At 40.0% G+C, this 19,702-nt stretch overlaps 2 protein-coding genes and 1 long non-coding RNA gene across 3 annotated transcripts; all 3 read left to right on the top strand.

The window, feature by feature from the left end:
- The first annotated feature begins 767 nt into the window (after window positions 1-767).
- Window positions 768-6,572, top strand: LOC124062439 (kinesin-like protein KIF23). The gene is made up of 14 exons (XM_046395204.1): window positions 768-798; window positions 917-939; window positions 1,571-1,638; window positions 1,756-1,781; window positions 1,899-2,060; window positions 2,169-2,335; window positions 2,426-2,599; window positions 2,766-2,969; window positions 3,486-3,785; window positions 4,024-4,257; window positions 5,338-5,426; window positions 5,519-5,597; window positions 6,059-6,129; window positions 6,225-6,572. Exons 1-14 carry the CDS (start codon window positions 774-776, stop codon window positions 6,238-6,240), a joined length of 1,638 nt encoding a protein of 545 aa, XP_046251160.1. The 5' UTR covers window positions 768-773; the 3' UTR covers window positions 6,241-6,572.
- Window positions 6,573-7,895: 1,323 nt separating this feature from the next.
- morf4l1 (mortality factor 4 like 1) lies at window positions 7,896-12,653 on the top strand. The gene is made up of 12 exons (XM_046395155.1): window positions 7,896-8,050; window positions 9,338-9,384; window positions 9,483-9,550; window positions 9,645-9,731; window positions 9,869-9,946; window positions 10,082-10,107; window positions 10,229-10,320; window positions 10,547-10,648; window positions 10,796-10,884; window positions 11,022-11,194; window positions 11,997-12,081; window positions 12,160-12,653. The coding sequence occupies exons 1-12, from the start codon at window positions 8,011-8,013 to the stop codon at window positions 12,242-12,244; spliced, it is 972 nt and encodes a 323-aa protein (XP_046251111.1). The 5' UTR covers window positions 7,896-8,010; the 3' UTR covers window positions 12,245-12,653.
- A 1,475-nt stretch (window positions 12,654-14,128) lies between these two features.
- On the top strand, window positions 14,129-16,109 carry LOC124062289. The gene is made up of 2 exons (XR_006843892.1): window positions 14,129-14,262; window positions 15,089-16,109. It is a non-coding gene; the product is annotated as an uncharacterized LOC124062289 (long non-coding RNA).
- The last annotated feature ends 3,593 nt before the right edge of the window (window positions 16,110-19,702 follow it).

Raw genomic sequence — 19,702 nt, 5'->3', positions numbered from 1 at the left:
GGAACATTCTTGCAGGGACGTTACAATATTATTGTATATGGCCTGTTGGTGAGGGCTTCGGGGATTTGTATTAGCCATTTTTGTAGTATTTTCTAACGTATTACAGATAAAACGATTAAACATTTAACCTGCAAAGTAACTGACAAATGCGCATAACGGACATAATCGATAACAATCAATAGCTCTGATTAGTTTTAGCCCTAAAGCCAAAGTTTTAAGATGTTAAAACAAAAGAGACACAGCAATAAGAGAACTTTTCCTGAATAAAACACAGTCACACTGTCTAAATTACAATTTAAACCGGTGACTAATGTGTTTAGATGAGCTGTTAGATGGGAGCTAGCGATTTTCCCGTATTTTGACAGTTTATTCAATGAACAGCGCCGAAACAGGACACCAAACCTGAATTTGAAGAAGGTAAGAAGTCGACTGACTTCATTTTTGATAGATCTGTTGTCTCTGTCAGCGCTGGAGCCGTAAGAGAGGCCCAAAATGTTAGCTAACTGCCGCCGTTGGACAGCTAACATCAGCCAAAAAACACGGCTTCATCATTTTCATTCGCCACTTATTAGTACATGGCCACTTAGTACATATGAAGCATTGTTCGTCGGTTATGTTGTGAGCATTTTTTTATACATTCCTTTCATACACACATTGAACTTAGTGAAACGTCAGGTCTGAATTTCCAGTGGTGTTGACACCGGCTAACGGATAGCATTAGCTTCTTTCATGCAGTGTTCGCGCCATATTGATTCTCGCCACTCTACAGTAAGATGTGCCAAATGCATTGTGTTGAAGGTACCGCACTGGTCTTTGTTAGTACAGTATAATAAGACAGTATCAAGTTACTTATTTAAAATAATACACAGAATGTTAGACTTAATTATGATATTACTAATTACAAATGTCTCAGCAGGAACCCATGTAACTTTTCTGAAGGTAATACGCCGCCAGTTCTCAAGCTCAGGTCATGAAGTGATTTTCTTCATTAAGGAAGAAATAATGAGTATTTATTTGATTGTGGATTGATCCTTTGAAAATCAATAGCTAACTAATCCCTCAAACAAAACATAATAATTGTTAAATGAATGTCTCTGGGTGTTAGAGATTGCATAAAATATTTAATAGATTAACTGATTTAAAAACATAATTTTAAAGTTAGGCTCAGCCCTGCGTTTCATACATCAAGGCTGCTACTAAATTAAACGTTTGACTCCAGTCTGGTTTAAAAGTCATTTATAAACTTCGATGTAATTAGGTCCATAGAGAGGGCAGTTAAGACAAAATACAGTCATCATCTAATTGTATTAGAACATGGTGTTCTTCATTGTGAACACGGTTTATAATATTTAAATACTTAGAAAAGAACGAAATGTTTTACAACATACCGAGACACACAGAACAGGGCATTACGTGTGTATGCTTTGACAGCTGTACTGAAAAAATACAAGTTTTTGCAAAAAATATGCAAAATTTGAAATTTCCTGACAGCCAACTGACTACTTTTAATATAAATGATGTATTCTTAAGCAATTGAACGTGTTTGTTTCCTTAATTCTGAGACCAATAGGCAGAAGGAAGAATGAGGGGTGCCGCGCCAAATAAGAAGATATGTGCTGCAATGCAAAAAAATGATGTGTGAGTGCAAGTCATTACTTATTCTACCTGTTATCTGCTGTGATGCCTCCTGCCAAACTGTTTTTGGGGATGTTATACCTGTTATTAATTTTCTTTTTTGAAAATTTTCCATTGTAGAAAAACAAAACATGCCAAACAAAAGGGTAAGTATATGTGTTTGCACATACTGAATATGTACATCTCATATGGGGACTATTTTGTACGTTTATTACCTACATGATTAATTCAAATAGTCAAGTTGGTTCTCTCTGCTTCCTCAGATGTGCCTTCTGTTATAAGCCACCTGGTGCACAGCCTCCCACCTCTACCCTCCTCTGAGCTGACCGACCCTCACGACGACATCACTCTGCCCAGGCTGATCGAAGCTCTGCAGAACAGACACAGGATCAGGCAGATGATGATCGACGAATACAGCAAAGCAGGTGCCTGCTCACGTTTTAGCTCAGTCCTTCCCTCTCGGCTTTCACGGTGACATGAAAAGTTGGGTTTCTTATTTTGCTCACATGTTCTCCCCTTCATGGTAATTTTAGCAAACATGATGAAGTCCATGCTTCAGGACCTGGACAACAACTTCAATTCCAAAGACAATTTTATTCATGAACAAAACAGCAAATTGCTAGAGAAGGACAAAATCATCCAGAACAACAAGGCAGAGATCCAACGTTTGGAGAAAAGAACCAAGACGCAGGAACACAAGGTGAGACACTAAATCATTTAACCCTCGCACGACTTGCTGCTTTGTAGATGTTTCTCATTTTCTTAAATGTCTGACATGGTTCTGTGCCAGATTGACATCCTGCAGAAAACAACTAAAATCTATGAGGATGACAAGCGATCACTGAAGCAGGAGCTGGATACCAGAGAGCACAGGCTGCAGAGGGAGCTGTCTGACAAGAGACGCATGGAGCAGCGCATGCATGGCGTGGTCACAGACACCCAGCTCAAGTGGGAGAAAGAATGTGTGAGTTACTCCTCTTACAAAACAAATGTTGAATTAAACTAAGTAGTCTTTGTGTACTATAGTCTGTTTACTGCCTTGGGTTATTTGTTTTTCATGCTTCAGCTTCCTCAGTGATCATTTCTACACTTTATTTATGCACTCCAACATTTTACCTTTTGCTGTGCAGGACAGACGTGTTCAAGCGATGCAGCTGGAGATGCAAAACAAACTCTGGGTGAAAGATGAGAAGCTGAAGCAGCTGAAGGCCATCGTGACGGAGAGCAAGACCACATGTCGTCTCGATCCTCCACCGCGTAATACACAGCCAAAGAGGCCCTCTAGAGAGGACCGCCTCCCCGCGAAGAGATCAGCTTCGCCCTCGCCTCTCCCTGTACGTTGTATTGACAGTGCGCATGTGGAGCACCTGCTTTGCTCCTGACTATTTCTTCTATTAATTATTTGATCTAGCTATCACAATATCCTTTAGTCCGTAGTGGCATCATGAGATCTCCAGGCAACAGTACAGAACCCCAAAATGCTGTTTGATATAATGTAAAACAAGGAAAAGCAACTTATTCTATCAAATATTTGTCATTTTGCTTGAACAGTAACCTCAATGATTAATCACATCACTATTTTCTGTTGGTCAGCTCCTTGATTGATTTACTAATTTCGCTGCTTTAAAAATAACACTTTCATAGTTTCAGCTAAATTATAACAGTGCATCACAAAGTTAGAATTTAAGTTAGAAGGCTGTTTTATTTGTCTATATTAGGCTCTACAGGTGTCTGCTGTTCTTGTTCTGCCAGATCCGGTAACATTTTATGCTTCACTGATTTCTTTGTACTATCTCTCTAACCATACGTGCTTGTAATTGCGCCGTGCATCTTGTCACTTTTCTCCCCAGTGCCCTGTTGATTCGTCCCATGTCAGGCCAGTCACTCCCACTGGAGTTGAAGAAAATGAAATGAATCCCAGGCCCGTCTGCCCCCTCCCCAGCCCCAGTAGCTCTTTGTCTGTGATAAGCTCCATCTCTGCATGGGAGCAGCAGCAGGGCTACCATTCCACTAGTACACCCACAAGAACTCAGTCCCCTGCAGCCACCTCAGGCAGCCGGGCCAGGAGGAGAGCTGCATGTTGCACTAGAGAGGAAGAGGAGGCCAACTCCCCAACATTTGATGTAGACCTAAATAGGCGAAGCCACAGGGTCAGTGAGTTAGCTACAGGCAGCAGCATGAGGTTGTATAATGAGAACTGGTACCCCTGATGAGGCTTTTAAGTGTCTAGCTGTAGAAGTCTGGCTGTTCACATTGAAAGCACATTCTATGAGATCCTACAACCGGAGATATTCCCAGCTATTCACCAGTTTTAATGTAATCCTTTGCTTTTATGTATGTATGATATGTTATTTATTTATCTTTTTTAACTGCCACCGTGCTGTGTAGACGGTGACACCGGTGCGGCCCCTGCACCGTCGTTCTCGCTGTGTTGCTGGGGAGAAGTGGGTGGACCACAAGCCCTCCTCCAGCATGGACCTCGGTACGGTTTTGCAGCCCGTCATCCCCAATGCCATCCAGGTGTCTGCACCCAGTGAGAAGGCCCTGTCGAAGTGTGACAGATACGTGTTAACACATCAGGAGCTTGCCTCCGATGGCGAGATACAGACTAAACTCATTAAGGTAATGTACACAATTACACATATTTTACTAGGTTACAAGTGTAACCTGCTAATACCAATTTTTGCCTATTCCAGTTTTCTTTCTAAGAACTATAATTGACAGCTTATACAAACAAAAAATCATCTTTTATTGGAGGCAAAATTTTACTTTCATAATAAAATAAATTTTTAAAACTTTGCAATTTCCTCTCAGAATAAAGTGCTCTGCAACTGAGCTACAAATAGAAATTGAAATGAAAATGAGATGTACACCCGACTTTATCTGACAGATTTTACTTTGCCACCAAAAAGCAGGTGCAACAGATATATATGTAACGAAACAAATGTCAGTTACATGACATTTCACAGTATGCTTGTAAATTCAACAGGGCTGAGGTAATTTATCAGATTTCTGAAGCCTCTGTTCTCAACTATGGAGAGCGACTGATCATCCAGGGCCATGAATTTTCCTCATAATTGCGTTGGTTTTTTCACTGTTTATATCAAGGAAAGACAGAAGAGGCTGCTGTCTTGTCTCTGGCACTGAGCTCTAGCTAGCTTTAGCTTTAGGTGGTTTTCCTTTGCTAGCCTCTTCAAACTGGGCACGTTCAGCTGCATGATGGTGTTTTAAGTATCTGATTAGGTTTGTTGTTCTGAACGTTTTTGTGGTAGTGCCCCACGCTTACTTTGGCCTTGTGTGTTTGAGGAATTGTGAGCTTTGCGTCTTCTTCACTCACGGTGAAGAACTTATTGGTGTGTGGCTGTGACGTTATTGCCTGTGCCACTGTGCGTATGGTGTGTGCCGCATGTGTAAAACAGACCGGGTTGGAATCGGAGACAGGGGAGACTGAAGGCCAGTCTCAGGTCCAGGCCGAGAACACTGAAAAATGGGTGATTCCAGTCCCTGGTCAGTCAGTCGATGCATCTCCAGCATTATTGAGTAATGGGCACACATAAAAGACGAGGGGGGGTTTAAACACCACTGCCACAAATCTTTGCTTATAAACTACTAATTAATAATGTGTTTTTCACAATGGATACAGTACTGCAAAACATAATAGGACATTTATCGATATTTTCTCCTGTGTTCTTTATTTTTCAGGGTGATGTGATTAAAACCAGAGGGGGAGGACAGGCGGTCCAGTTCACCGACATTGAGACCCTGAAACAGGAGCTCACCACAGTCCCGAGGTAGCAGCCTACAGCCAGTTGTTAGCTACAGGTTGGCCAGATGTTTAGTGGCATTTTAACATTTTCTTTTCCTTTTACATTTGCCTCTGAAGCCACAAAAGAAGATCTTCAGAAGGCAAACCTGCCAAAGGAGATGAAACAGATGGAGCCTGGACTGATGTGGAGACGAGGGTAGGATGATTATATTGATTAGTCTCCAATAAACTGCCACTGCATGTGTGTCTCGGTTTAGAAAGCAGAACAATCATGTAATGAGCTTCAATTTACACGTGTGTGGAAGCTTTGCATCAAGTCTAAAACACATATGAATGTATGTTTCTCGTTGTTGTAGTCAATCTCATGATTCTGCAAAATTGGTCATAATTTAATATACTTTGGGGTCACAAAAACAACATTTTCATTATCTAATGATTGTTTTGCTTTTGTAGTGATCTAAATGTTCTAGACTGCCGGTTGCATCATAAAGAAAAGCAGAACAAGTCAAACAGTTATCCGACTAGTTGCTAATTCATTTTGTGTTTTCTTCATTGTGTTGCTGTTAATGTGTTTCTTAGCTGACACCATCATTCGGGTTAATCCAAATTTACCAATACACCAGCATACATTTGGGGCTGTATTTGTCTTTTTTGCAGTGCTCTGTGGCTGTAGAGATGCAGGCTGGATCAAACATGACTCCTGGCTATGAACATCAGGGGATCACCAACTAATCTTTGATAGTTGCCTTTCATAGATCCACATGTGAGAAAAGCATTTCTTCTGCAATACGCTGTATTTGATTAACTGTGTCTCCTTTTACAGACGTAGAAAACCCTAAAAGCAGCTGCCTGCTGCTCCGGTGATCACTTCCCTCTGTGCTCACCTGGCTGTTGTGCAATAGTCTGAACTTTTTAATATTTAGCTCTAGTGATCATATTTAAACATTTTCCATGCTTTTATGTATGCATGAAGTGTGGTATACATGGGTCACCAAAGCTACTTTGTCACATGTGTTACTTGGTACGTGAATAGATATTGTGAAACTGTCACAATATTGATTTTTGTTCACTACACACTGTTTGTGTGTGTGTTTGATTCCGTTCCTGCCACTGACAAAACTGAGCTCTCCTGACTTCACTGTACACTCGGGAATAAAATTCCTTTGAAGTACCAGTTTGTTATGTTATATACACTTGGAAGAATACAATGCACACTTGAGCATGTGCATCTGCTCCAATCAACTGGCACCAGAATCCTTTCTGAACACCAGGTGGCAGCATAGGACAGTAGTACATTATAAATCTGACACAGGAGGGTTCATTTGCCCTGCAGGAACACTTGAGAGGCCCGGGATGCCTGACTCAGTTATGGGTTGGCATCCTTCAAACTGTACTGCTTTGTCAGCATGTTAATACAACAGGAAATACTACAAATAATAATATAATATATAATAAATGTCACTGAAGACCTGCAGAGATTTTAACTGTCATTTGTGATAAATTCTAACATAATTGCTGGTTCAAGGAACAGTGCAATTTTAATGTAGCTGGTGGAAGTAGAACTAATTTTAACTACTTTTACTTAAATGTACAACACACTCATTTCATGTTTTTCATGCAAGAGTGATATTTAAAATAACTCCTAACTACATGTGTCAAATAAACGTGGTGTACAGCTTCTAGTGCCCCCCCCCCTTAAATGTGGTGGAGTAGAAATATGAAGTAACCTACCTAAAATGAAAATACATGGAGTAAATGTATTTGCTTATTTTCCCCCACGTTGTATTTGTAATATTGCTTTTGGCTGTGATAAATAGGCAAAGTCTACTACAAATTATTGATTGAATAAGAATCTGTGATGCATTTCAAACTGCTGCCAGCAGACAGAAGAGAGTAATAAAACCAAAACTGTAGCGAAACCCCAACTTTATAACAAGTCAGGGTCCATTGAGATTGAGTAGACATTAGAAATCTCATCTACTACCAGTCTGGCTGGGTTTCAGTTGGAAAGCACTGGAGAGTGACAAACATGAAGCCTCCTGAAGAATTAAATTCAGTTCTCTGAGCTATCGAGTGCTTTTGAGCAGGCTCTGTGCAACACTGTTACCTCACCGCAAGCCCTCTGCATCCAAGTGGTGTGAACAACAATGAGAATCTGGACTCATGATCTCTATTTCTTGAGTACCCTCTACTGCCCGCACAGGGATCTTATTTGAATTTAACAGCCTATCGGGTATGTGTTCATCGTATGACCGTAATCAACACACTCACGTACAATTCATGGGTCCAGCTTGGAATAGATTGACAAAAATTAAGTCTTTTACGGTTTCACGATTTATCGTTTAGTTGGGAAATTACTTTTCAAAAAACACGCAACTGTTAAGATACCCCCACAATCAGCACAAATAATAAGAAACGAGTACGTGAGAAGTATTCAAAAATGGGGTTATTTTCATTCCGTCTACATTTAGCGCTTGGCGTTTTGAACGCATCTAGTCGCGGTATTAAGACGTCACGCAGTTGATTATGACGTTTTTAGTGAGCGGCGCCGTTTCAGACTGGAATGGGAGCTGGCGATTTTTCCCATATTTTTAAAGTTTAATCCGTGAATGGCGCCGAAACAGGACCCTAAGCCTAAATTTCAAGAAGGTAACAAGTTGTCCGTTACATTTCTGACAGATCCGTGGTCCCGCTCAGTGCTGGGGCCGTCGGAAATGTCCAAAATGTTAGCTAGCGTTATGGTCGGAAATGCCGCTACGGCTAGCATTGTTAGCCCTCATTGTTGTGCACAAAAGAGGTCGTGATAATTTTTGTTAGTCACATACTAAGCATTTATTTCTAAAAACATATCGTAACGCCAGCGGTATTATCTGGGCAACGTCCGTGGTTTGAATTCTTAGTTATGTTGTCTCTAGCTGATTAAAAGGACTAGCTTCATTCATGCAGCGTTAGCCCCTCATTGATTGATTCCGCCGCCCATCTCCCTGTTCTCATAGTTAGCTGAGTTCTAGTTGGTGTACTGGGGTTTTATTGGGATTTTAAGCAGCTGTCTTAGACTGGCCAAGTGCCTTATGTATGGAAAGTACTTCACTGGTCTTTGCTGTTGTGGCGAATCAACTTTTCTCTAGTTAAGCTTGACAGTATTTCAGGAATCAGTTGTAATGTATGTCTTATATTTATTGGGTGATCAGTGAGTTCATTAATTGTTAGTATCAAGTTACTTATTTCAAATGGGACGAATAATCTCAGACGTTATAATTTAAGGTTTTAGTATGTATTAATTACTACTCAACAAACCTATGCAAATTATTAAGTCATTAAGTAATTCTCTTTGTCATGATAGTAATGATTAGTCACTTTATTGATTGTGTATTGGTCGTTTGGTCATTTTGAAGTCATCAACTGCGACCTTTATTATCAGTATCGAGGTAACAAAAGGTAGCAAAAAGGTTCAGCCTCTCATTATGAGGATTTGCTGCTTTTCTGTGATACAAATGTGTCTGGGTTTTAAAGGCTGATTAGATTCAGTGAAATATTCAATAGACGTATTGATAATGAAAATAATTATTTTAGGCTTAACCCTACATTTCATATATTAAATTTAGATTAAACTTTTCACTCTAGTCTCTGAAAACAATGTGAAATGTGGAAACATGAGTCCCCGAGTGTGCAACTAGGAGTTATAAAATGTGATGTGTTAGTTTTTGATGTGTTGAGACATTCAAGATTTTAGATTTAAGCTGTAATAATTGTTCAGTCTACCACAATTCGCTCTCTTCTATTGTAATTTTTCTCTAACTTTAGTCTTCAGATATTCTTATTACATTCGTCATGAAACTTCAACATGTGCAAGCAGTTTAGTGGCCTTTACAGTTTCGTGTTGTTTTACTTGGACTGCTCTCATGCTGATTTTAATTGACCCAACACTCTGTTCAGGTGAAAGAGTGCTGTGTTTTCATGGGCCATTGCTCTACGAAGCTAAGGTAGGCTGTAGTAGTTAGACAGTTTCTCTGATCATGTGATCCTCCTGTCTGTCTCTGAGGTAAAGATTTTCAACAGTGATTTATGTCTTTCTTTGCAGTGTGTTAAGATAAACATTAAGGACAAACAAATCAAGTACTTTATTCATTACAGCGGGTGGAACAAAAAGTAAGTGTTTGCTTCAAATTAGTCAAATATTTGAGATTAATGAAGTGAATATTTCCCAAGTGCTTGATTTCCTTCTTCATGTTTTGTCTTTCAGCTGGGATGAATGGGTTCCTGAAAGCAGAGTGCTGAAGTATGTGGACAGTAATCTGCAGAAACAGAAAGAGCTTCAGAGGGCCAATCAGTAAGTCCATTCAGTCTGTTTGCAAAAACATACGTGCGAAAAAACACTCTGTGTCCTGAAATCTCAACAGACTGACTGCCTTTAGTATGAATGATGTATTGTTGAGTAATTGAACTTGTTTTGTTGGCTTGATTCAGAGACCATTATGTAGAAGGAAGAATGAGGGGTGCTGCGCCAAATAAGAAGATACCTGCTGCACCGCAGAAAAATGATGTGTGAGTGCAAGTCATTATTCGTTTTACCTGTCATGTGCGGTGATGCCCCCAGCCAAACTGTTTTAGTCGTGTTATACCTGTTAATGATTTCCTATTTTTGATTTTTAACACTTGTGTTTTGTGTATCTGTTGTAGGAAAACCAAAAAGAACAAACAAAAGAGTAAGTATATGGTTTGTATTTACTTAATTGTAAACTAATGCATGAATCCTCCAAATTAAAATGTGCCATTGTGGCCTAAAACTTGATATCGTGTTAATTAAGTATGTTTCCGTCCATGCAGCTCCTGGTGCCGGAGAAGGGACAAGTTCAGGGGGAGACCCAACCCACCCTCCTCGAAAGAAGAGGGCACGCGTTGACCCAACAGTTGAAAGTGTAAGTTTATCAGTCTGTTTCTTTCCATGATATTTCTGTTTGGCGGTTTCAGATGTCCAATAGCAGTAAGCTGCTACTGAAAGTACAATGTTTAATTCTCCGTAGTTGCAGCCATATACTGGAAACACTCAGCGTTAAGAAATGTTTCTGACATTCACTGAGCAAACGCTGATCTAAACAGCACGTTCTCTTGGCTGAATTCTTACACTTGTCCCTGTCTCTTCAGGAGGAGACCTTCATAAATCGAGTGGAGGTGAAAGTAAAAATCCCAGAGGAGCTGAAACCGTGGCTTGTGGATGACTGGGACCTGATTACAAGGCAAAAACAGGTTAGTAACCAGTGACATTAAGGATCTAAGTTTGACCTTTGTGTTAGCATTTTATTCATTAGTATTGTCTCATGTGTTTACACTCTTAACATTTCCAACGTTCTTCATTTGCGTGCTGCTTTCTGTCATTTTGTTTCATGTCTTCAGCTTTTCCACCTACCTGCCAAAAAGAATGTTGACGCAGTCCTTGAAGATTATGCAAACTACAAGAAATCCAGAGGAAACTCTGACAGCAAGTAAAAACACACATTGTTAATGTCGCAGATCGCACGAGCGGTGCAAAAGCATGACTTGCTGTTTTTGTTTTTTTTTTAATCTATTTTAAGGCTCTGTGTGTCATAGAGGTGTATCTTGCTTCTCCTCCACTGCTCAGGGAGTTTGCCGTGAACGAGGTGGTCGCTGGTGTCCGGGAATATTTCAACGTCATGCTGGGGACGCAACTTCTCTACAAATTTGAGAGGCCGCAGTACGCGGACATCCTGGCCAATCACCCAGACACATCTATGTCTCAGATCTACGGCGCTCCTCATCTACTCAGACTCTTCGGTAAAAACGGCTGCACAACATTACTCCAATGTAGTATTTATTATAGCAACAAGCAGCTTTAATTAAGTGAGGCTTAAAAATATTTGTATCTGCCCAGTCCCAAGCAAGAAATTGCAGGTTAAAAGTGTGACATATTATACATTTGCATCTTTAATATTAGAATTAGGATTAGTAATATCAAGTAGAAGCTGACTCGGTGTTTACCCTGTGAAGGTCTCGGGCTTATGGGGAAGTGTTATTTTTTTTTTAAAGTCTACAAAAAAACAGAAATATTAGGTAAACAACAATATTTCCTTTTTTTTCAACGACCATCCATCCTAGACATAAGAAATGAACCACACAGCTGGATTTTTTGGTTATTAGCAATTTTACAAATGTCACTAGGATTTTGAATGGGCTTTTCTTACTTTTGGAACAGAACTTGAAGTTCTGGTTTCACTCTGTCACGCTATCATTACGAGATTTTTGAAACTCTAAATTATCAATATTGGTAGCACTTTAAGAAATTGTTTGGAGAAAGTTAAGAAGACAAAATGTATATGGAAAAGTTTTTGTCCAGATTCCACCTGCAGATTCAGGACAAGCTGAGCATTTCTAGTAACAAAACTAGGTAGACCAGAGAAAAGGGACATCATAATAATCAAGTCTGAAAGGCACAAATGCATGAATTACAGTTTCACTTGAATTACCTCCTTGTGAGCATCATAAGCTGGAAATATTGAAGTAGTTCTAGATTTACCATAAGTAACGACAAGGTTTGAGGTCACTGGTGTATAACATCCTGTTTGTTTGGGTTTCTAAGTGAGAATCGGAGCCATGCTTGCGTACACTCCCCTGGATGAGAAGAGCCTTGCTCTGCTGCTCAGTTATCTACAAGACTTCCTCAAGTAAGTATTCACAAAACTGTTAATAATTCCCATTGATTCTCCCGCGGCACATATGAGTAAAATGTTGCTCCCTTCCAGGTATCTTGTAAAGAACTCCGCATCGCTCTTCAATGCAAGTGACTATGAAGTTGCTCCTCCAGAGTACCACCGCAAGGCAGTTTAGGTTTTTTTTTATTTTAGGATCTGAAGCCTTTGTGTGTTGAGCTCTGGAGATGACATTCTTACCTGTCGAAAGGATGTGATTTCACAAAAAGCCTTTTGGAGAACGGATTGTTCAAGATCTGTTTATTTTTAGGGAAGAATCAGAGCAAGATGTCACACTAATCCCTGGACAAAGTAATTTTCTTTCATGTGGAAAGCTGCTGAGTACACTCTTCCTGTATTGGTATGTTTTTGAGTACCGCTTTTTAGTTTCTATGACACTTGTTTTGTCTGGCATTTTCCAAGATCTTTATAAAAGGAATTTCATCATGATAATTTTTTGTTTGTTTCCTGTTTTGGTTTAGATGCTAGCTAAATTTGTCTTGTAGGATGTCATCATTTTCTAATAAAATTCTTTCATTTTCACTGAACTGTTGATCCATCTTTGTTTAAAAGCTAAAATAATTAGCACAAGGTAGAATTTATTGTTCTTTTTACCTACAGGGGAGTGGAATTTCTTGTTGGCTACTGTGAGCAGTAGGTTGTCTCACAAAGCATAACTGAGTTTTCTTCTGAAGGACATTTCAGAAATAAGCTACATATTGTTCATACCTAGGAAAACTTAATTAAAAGTAAATTAGCCACGTTGTCATTTTGAAACAATGTACACAGTAATTAAGGCTATTTGTCAAATGTTAACATTCAATAATTCAATAAAATGTTTATTACATATTTCAATTCTGATTAAATTCTCAAAATCCAGTGATAATTGGATGAGCATTAAAATTCACTGCTCATTCAGCATTTGAGCATTTTGAGAACTGGATAAATTACAATCCCAAAAAGCAAGTTTTGACCAGTCACTGTTCCTTAACAGGAACAGCTAATGATTATGTCAGCCAGGTCAAAGTCAAAGAATTGGAAAATTTGTCTAAAAAAATTGCCAAAATAGTGCAGAAATGGCTGTTTGTGATCTGCCTGCAGTCAAACATGTCAGCAGACTTGAATTAAGGCTAAACTTCATTACTTTACTGTTTTAACTGTTCCCAGTTAAAGTAATGAACTGCATGGTTCAGCCACAAAATGATTAAATGAGTAAAGGGTGAGGCAGTATAAATATACAAATAATGTTCTCATACAAAATAATTATTTGATAATAATCTTGTATTCTGTGTATATTTATTATAATCACAAATATAAAAGGCCGTCCAGTCACTGTGTTTGATGAGGTACCTGCTCAGGTGAAAGGTGGGTGGAGCTTAAATCGGGCCGATTCCGACGCCTCGTCACAGACGATGACTGCGGTGGCGGTGGAGATTATGTTTTGGGTTTGTTCATCCACCACGTTCTTGTGAATATTTGTCTGTTTTAATTTTGTTTATAAATTAGACCAAGGCAAGCTAGGCAGTCTCACAAAAATAAATAAACATTTTTAAACCGGAACCAAAACTCGGACCCATGTTTCCATGGTGACGACACACCTGTGATACCTGCTGGCCCGTGATAACAGATATCAAAATGAAGCACGAGGCTAATGATTTGCAGTTTGCTTGCAGTGCTGTGTAGAGAATACTGAGGAAACTGGAAATGTTTTTTAGAGAGCGCGGTAATTTGAAAATATAAAGCTAATGCACAGCTTGTCTTAAGGAAACTTAGCCTGACCGACGAGCTAGCAGTGTGATACAGGTCTGAACTGCAGTGTCTGTTTCATGCTACTCCTCACACTCTTGGCTAAATTATCCTCATAACCTTTAAGTTCTTCCAGAGGGCAGACATTTTCTGCTACAGGTAAGAGAGCTAAGAGGTGATGTGGCTTTCTTGGGTTGTCAGCCATGTTTTTCTGTTGGAAAAAGTTAAATGTATGATCAGCTGTGTTTAAAGGTAACTAACAACCAAACTCTTTAGTACAATAGATGAATTGAGTCGTGGTCTTGTGTTTGTGAACCTGGGCTCCTGATGTTATCAGAGGCAAGACACCTTCACAGTGAAATGCTGCAGGAAACCCTGCACACAATATAAGAAGAGGTCCAATCAGACAATGTAAGTTAAAGCAGCTGTGTATGTGGTTTGGGGCTTTAAAGCTTCTACATTCAGATATAACTTCAAATCACTGTTTTAGTTCAACAGTTTTCTCATTCCTGCTGTACTACTGACCTGTTCTGCCACTCTGTACACCACATAGACAAGAGTATTGGGATGCACCTCTTCATTATTGTATTCAGGTGTCCTGTGGCTGTTTTTCAGGGTTTGGGCTTGGGCCACGTTGCTTCCAGTGAAGGGAAACTTTAATGCTTCGGCATACCGAGACATTTTGGACAATGCTATGCTTGCAACTTTGTGTTGAAGGCCCTTTTCTATTCCAGCATCAGCAACTGACCTCACAAATGCTCTACAGAGTGGAAGGTGAAAAGCCTTCAGAGAAGAGTGGAAGCTTTTATAGCTGCAAAGGGGGGGAACAACTGCATATTAATGTCTATGTGTTTAGACACTGGCATGCAATGTCCTGTTGGTGTATTGGTCAGGTGTCCCAGTACTTTTGTCTATGTAGTGTATCTGCTGGGATGAACAGATACTTATCCGTCTCTCCGACTTTCTTCACACACAGACTGCATTCTTTTTTTTATTTCAGCTAATTGTAGCTTAGTGACTGCAGCCAAGATTCAGTCCTTTTCCAAAAAAGTGACATATGGACATATAACATATGACTGACTTACTGTGAATTGGACATGTGGTCTTAATTTCATCACTTCTCTGGCTTGTGCTGTCATTGTGCTTATTTGACTCCACTTAAAAGATCATTTTTAGCAAAGTGGAGAATGTGATTTAGACACCTGTATGGTTTTTTCTCTCTCTTCTGTTTGCTGAGATGATTTTCCTGTCCTGGTGGTGTGGATTCAACAGACCAGGGTCTCCTGCTGCCAGCAATGGAGCAACATCCCGGTGATGGAAAGCATGTGGTGCAGTTGGTGTATTTTATTCAGGAAAGAAATATAATATTAGTCTATTGAATCCAGGCCAGCAGCCTTTCCTCCTCTCGCTTCTCTGCACTAAAATATGTTCAGCAGGATCCCCTCCATCAGCTTCTTTTCCACTGCTGTGACTTCCTTGACATGAAAAGAGAAGCTAAATATTAGTTTCAGACTGATTTGTGGTCTCATTGGTGTCAGCTGCTTGCAGTTGTTATGGCAAGAACAATTCAGACGGTTTCCAGAAGAATGTCTTTAATCCAATTTCCCCCCAGCCTTAACCAGGACCATATGCCTTTTCACTGGAGTGTGTTCTCAGCACATGCAGCCCTGATGGCTTTTAACAGCCCATCACAGAGACTGACACGCACACAGATACGTTCACGGAGACACCTCAGAGGCTGCTTCTTTCTTGGCTCCATCTACTGCCACGATTAACACGTTTTACGTCAGATGCAGAGTCGCCAACAGGCCTTCCTTTGGTGTGAGGGCTTTCATGTGACCCTGGTGACATGGAGCTCTAGTGGTGACTGTCATTACTCCGTAGATGAGAGAGGCATATGCATGATACAGCTACAGCTAATGAGGCTGGTTCGAGTCTGAGTGATGGCTTCAGCAGGTCCTCCTCCTCATGTGTCCGTTCTGGTCTGACAGCCAAAGGACATATTTCAGACAGGACTGCAGGAACCCTTTGGATCATGGATCAGAAGTAAACTGAGGTCATTGCTCTATGGGGATGATCATAGACAGAGTTTAGCAGAATATTTCAGCACCTGTGTGTCACTATTTTATATATTAGAGCAAATAAGCTTTTGCCCTGATGGATTAGTTTAAAAAAAAAAATCAGCAGTGGAAAGTAAATTTGCTCTGGTGTTGTACTTGAGTGCAGCATAAATAAATCAAAACTGAATGAAAAATAGCTTTGGTGCACTGTTATTATGAAAATTAGTAGGAATGTTTGATTTGATGTAATACCGAGTGGGTACCACCAGATGGCAGGAATACTCAAACAAATATAAAGCCTCAGTTTTGCATCCCCGAGTTACAAATTTGAGGCCTGTGGTTCTCGGTGGTATTTCCGTGAGGTGCTGAGAGTTTTTCATTGTTGTCACTGATGCTGGTGGCTCCTTTTGATTTTTTTTCCCCCCAGAGCAATGTGTCTTGTAACGGGAGCACAAAAGAGACAGTCAGTCCAACAAAGAGGCTGTCATCTAATCCTTCTCGGTCTTCCAGCGCCTGCAGAAACCGCTGAGAACACACCCCACCCACACACACACACACACACATACACATACCCTCCAATGGGCAACCAATGCTATAAGTCTAACTGACTGATGAAAGCCATTTGTGCTCTATATGATTCCTCCAGAGCGTATCCATCTGCTTGGGGCTCTCAGAGGTGAAAAACCGTCAGTGTTTAATGTGGTTGTGAGTGTTTCCCCAGACTAGGAGTTAGTGGTAGACTAATTACACAGTGGGCACACAGCCTCAGTAGCACACTGCTGCCAGAGCTTTGTGTGACTGTATGTCATTAGTGTTGGAAAAGTGCTTTTGCCACAAAGGGCTGCGGTCACTCTGAGCCATTAAAACATGAAAGAACATACCCTGCTCTTCTGGAGAAGGAATTTGCAAGACATAAACAGCCTGTAAAATGGAAAACTACATCTGTGTCCATTTGTTTTTCTGAAAGGTGGCCAGATTTGGTAATTCTTACTGAAATTCTTTCCAATAACGGAGCAGTCCAAATAAAGGAGAAGGACTGTTTGATTCGTCTGTTTGCGGCGCGGCACAGGAGTGGTTTTGTGCACGTGAACTCAACTCAGTGGGAAACTAAGGAACTGTGGAGGCTTCACAGTATGTGGGAGCTTTCACTAAATTTTGAATCAGGAACCACCTCAGAGCAGTGGTGGAAAGTAACTAAGTACATTTACTCAAATACTGTACTTAACCACAGTTTTGATATACACATACATTGCAGTCTTCTTTGAAATTCTGCTCTACTGCATTTTAGGACCAAAGACATTACGTTTACCCCACACTTGTGGGGTACTATGCTGTAGGAATTTTACACTGTGGTATTAATACTTGTTACTCTTTTATTCCAGTCAGAGTGTGATTGAGGCGAGTCCAGCCTGGACTGGACAAGGTGTGCAGCAGAAACCAGTTGAGCTCACTTGGCCAATGTCCCACAGAAAAGTAATTGCCCACTTTTACCTTTAATGCCTGAAATAATTCATCATGTCGAGAGTGACTGGCCGAGATCAGACCACCCACCTGATGATCTGCCAACCGCTGGCAGTGGTGGGCGGCAGTGAAGCAATTCCTGGAGGAGAAGGTGCTGGCTGAGCGGGGGCTGGAGGACTGGGGCTCTGTTGTCCTCTCCTTCATCAGCACCTTGGAGGACAGAGATTGGCATCGCATTCAGTGACAGGATGATGGAGTCGGTGAGTAACTGTCTGCAAACTGTCTCAAGTCTCTCTAAAGCGTGTGCACCAAAATAAGCTCAAAGCAAAAGTATGGGCTGAATGGGCTGTTTCTAAATAATTTAGGTTATGTTATTCAGTTATATTGATACTTTGTGTTCATCATTTTAATGTTGCAGGGAGTAAAGATCCCCATCCTCATCTTATATTAACCTCTAATAATACATCATATTATATTTGTTGATATACCTTGTTTATTAATTTCAAGTAAAGTAGTTGATTATCAGAAAATGGAAGTACTTGGTCAAGTACAAGTACCTCATATTTGTGCTTTAAGTACAGCCACAGGAAGAAGACACCGAGATACACCTGATACCATATGGGGCTACATAATGATACACAGATAATGAGAGCACTGTGATATTGATGTGATATTAAATTCTCTCATGTATGAACAGTAGTGGTTTCCACTCAGGGTCTGAAAAGTGCAGAACAGCAGACAGAGCTGAAAATATGAACAGACCATCCCATAATCTATGCATAACTTGTTATAGAAACTCAGACTCACTTCAATCTCAAGCTGTCAAACTGCCATTCATTTGGACCGTTTGGTAACAGACATCTTGAATTAACTCTTAAATGGGAATTCTGTCTCAGGACCAAAGCAAAGACAGTCCAACACACAACGCCTGGGAAACTGTGAACTATTGTTTTTACACTTTTTGTATACTTTTTGATTCATTAAACAACATATAACATGTTAATGAGCTTTAGAGGTGCTGGAAGGTGGATTTTGTTACTGTTGGACAAGGCCAGGCTAGCTGTTTCCCCCTGTTTCCATTCTTTGTGCTAATCTAAGCCAACCAGCTGCTGCCTGTATCTCCATATTTGGCACACAGACATGAGGCATGGACTCAGTCTGAACATCTGACTATGAGACGGGAATATAACATTAATCAAAAAAACAGAGATGATCATTTTTAGGGTGAATGTGTTTTTGGAAGAAGTGAGTATGTGTCTCTTGTCCCGCGGGTGTTTTAGACTCACCTGGCTCAGGTGTCCAGGGCGATCATCGGGGTGGTGTCTCAGCTGGTCCTTCAGAGAATCTGAGGGGGAAGAGGAGCTGCAGAGACACGGCAGCAGGTATGAGGACACGTCTCATCATGTGCTCCTGTGATGAGGGATGTGATTGGCTGCACTCACATCTTCAGTGTTCAAAGCACCAAAATGTCCCCTGTGACTGGTACACTGTTACATTATGAGATCATTATTACTGTATTCTTCAGGGCTCCACACCAATTGGTTCTACTGGTCTTATTGGTTTCTCTAACTTTTCAGTTCAGCACATGTGGATGGATCTCTCCCCTTTTTCAAGTTAATCACATGATTAAAAACTTTTGGTATATTTTTGTGCCTTTGTTGCTGAGTTTTGCATCTGATTGTAAATCCTATTCATCTTCCAGAGCAGAAAACACATTATTATTATCATTTATTAATAAAAAAATAAATCAAACCAAATAAGGTTTCCTGAAGCACTAAGCTTCTCAGGAAATCATCAGATGTTTGATTTAAAGCTAAACAATAAAAATTTCAAATTAATTAATTAATGAACAGCAGAGCCATTGTGTTCTGCTGTTTTTCTCATGTTTGTTTCAAACAAGAAAAGTGTTTGAAAAGATTTTTGGAATTGAAATAATTTTCACACCTTCTGCCTCTTTGAGAGGGCTTTGAGATGGATTTGATTAACAGTGTGGATCATTAACTGTCGTTACGGGGTAATTGTTAATAAAGATGAGATGTTGGGAGTCCCTTAAAAACAAGTAGATTGCAATGAGTAGATCCTACTAATTAACACATACCAATATTGAGAGCTGAAGCTATTATTAATTAATCAATAGATTAATTAATAGTCATTATTTATTTAATGATTAGTTTCTTCATTCAAAAGTTATTTTATTGATTAAATGATTAATAGATGTGTAAGAATGTAGTGAAAAATCAGAATCAGAATCGTCTTTATTGCCATGTAAGTGAAGAGTTTTCACATTACTAGGAATCTGTCTTGATTGATTGGTGCATACATAGAACGTA

This window comes from Scatophagus argus, chromosome 7 (genome assembly GCF_020382885.2).
Source record: "Scatophagus argus isolate fScaArg1 chromosome 7, fScaArg1.pri, whole genome shotgun sequence".
Taxonomy (NCBI): domain Eukaryota; kingdom Metazoa; phylum Chordata; class Actinopteri; family Scatophagidae; genus Scatophagus; species Scatophagus argus.
Note: the sequence above shows the minus strand (reverse complement) of the source record. Positions and strands in the feature narration are given on the sequence as shown.

Excerpts from the sequence above, each read along its gene's own strand:
- LOC124062439 (XM_046395204.1), top strand. The coding sequence starts at position 774 with ATGTGCCAAATGCATTGTGTTGAAG. Across the intron at positions 2,061-2,168 it reads CGACGAATACAGCAAAGCAG|CAAACATGATGAAGTCCATG; the intron begins GTGCCTGCTCAC and ends TGGTAATTTTAG. Across the intron at positions 4,258-5,337 it reads TACAGACTAAACTCATTAAG|GGTGATGTGATTAAAACCAG; the intron begins GTAATGTACACA and ends TTTATTTTTCAG.
- morf4l1 (XM_046395155.1), top strand. The coding sequence starts at position 8,011 with ATGGCGCCGAAACAGGACCCTAAGCCTAAATTTCAAGAAG. Across the intron at positions 8,051-9,337 it reads TAAGCCTAAATTTCAAGAAG|GTGAAAGAGTGCTGTGTTTT; the intron begins GTAACAAGTTGT and ends CACTCTGTTCAG. Across the intron at positions 9,385-9,482 it reads CATTGCTCTACGAAGCTAAG|TGTGTTAAGATAAACATTAA; the intron begins GTAGGCTGTAGT and ends CTTTCTTTGCAG.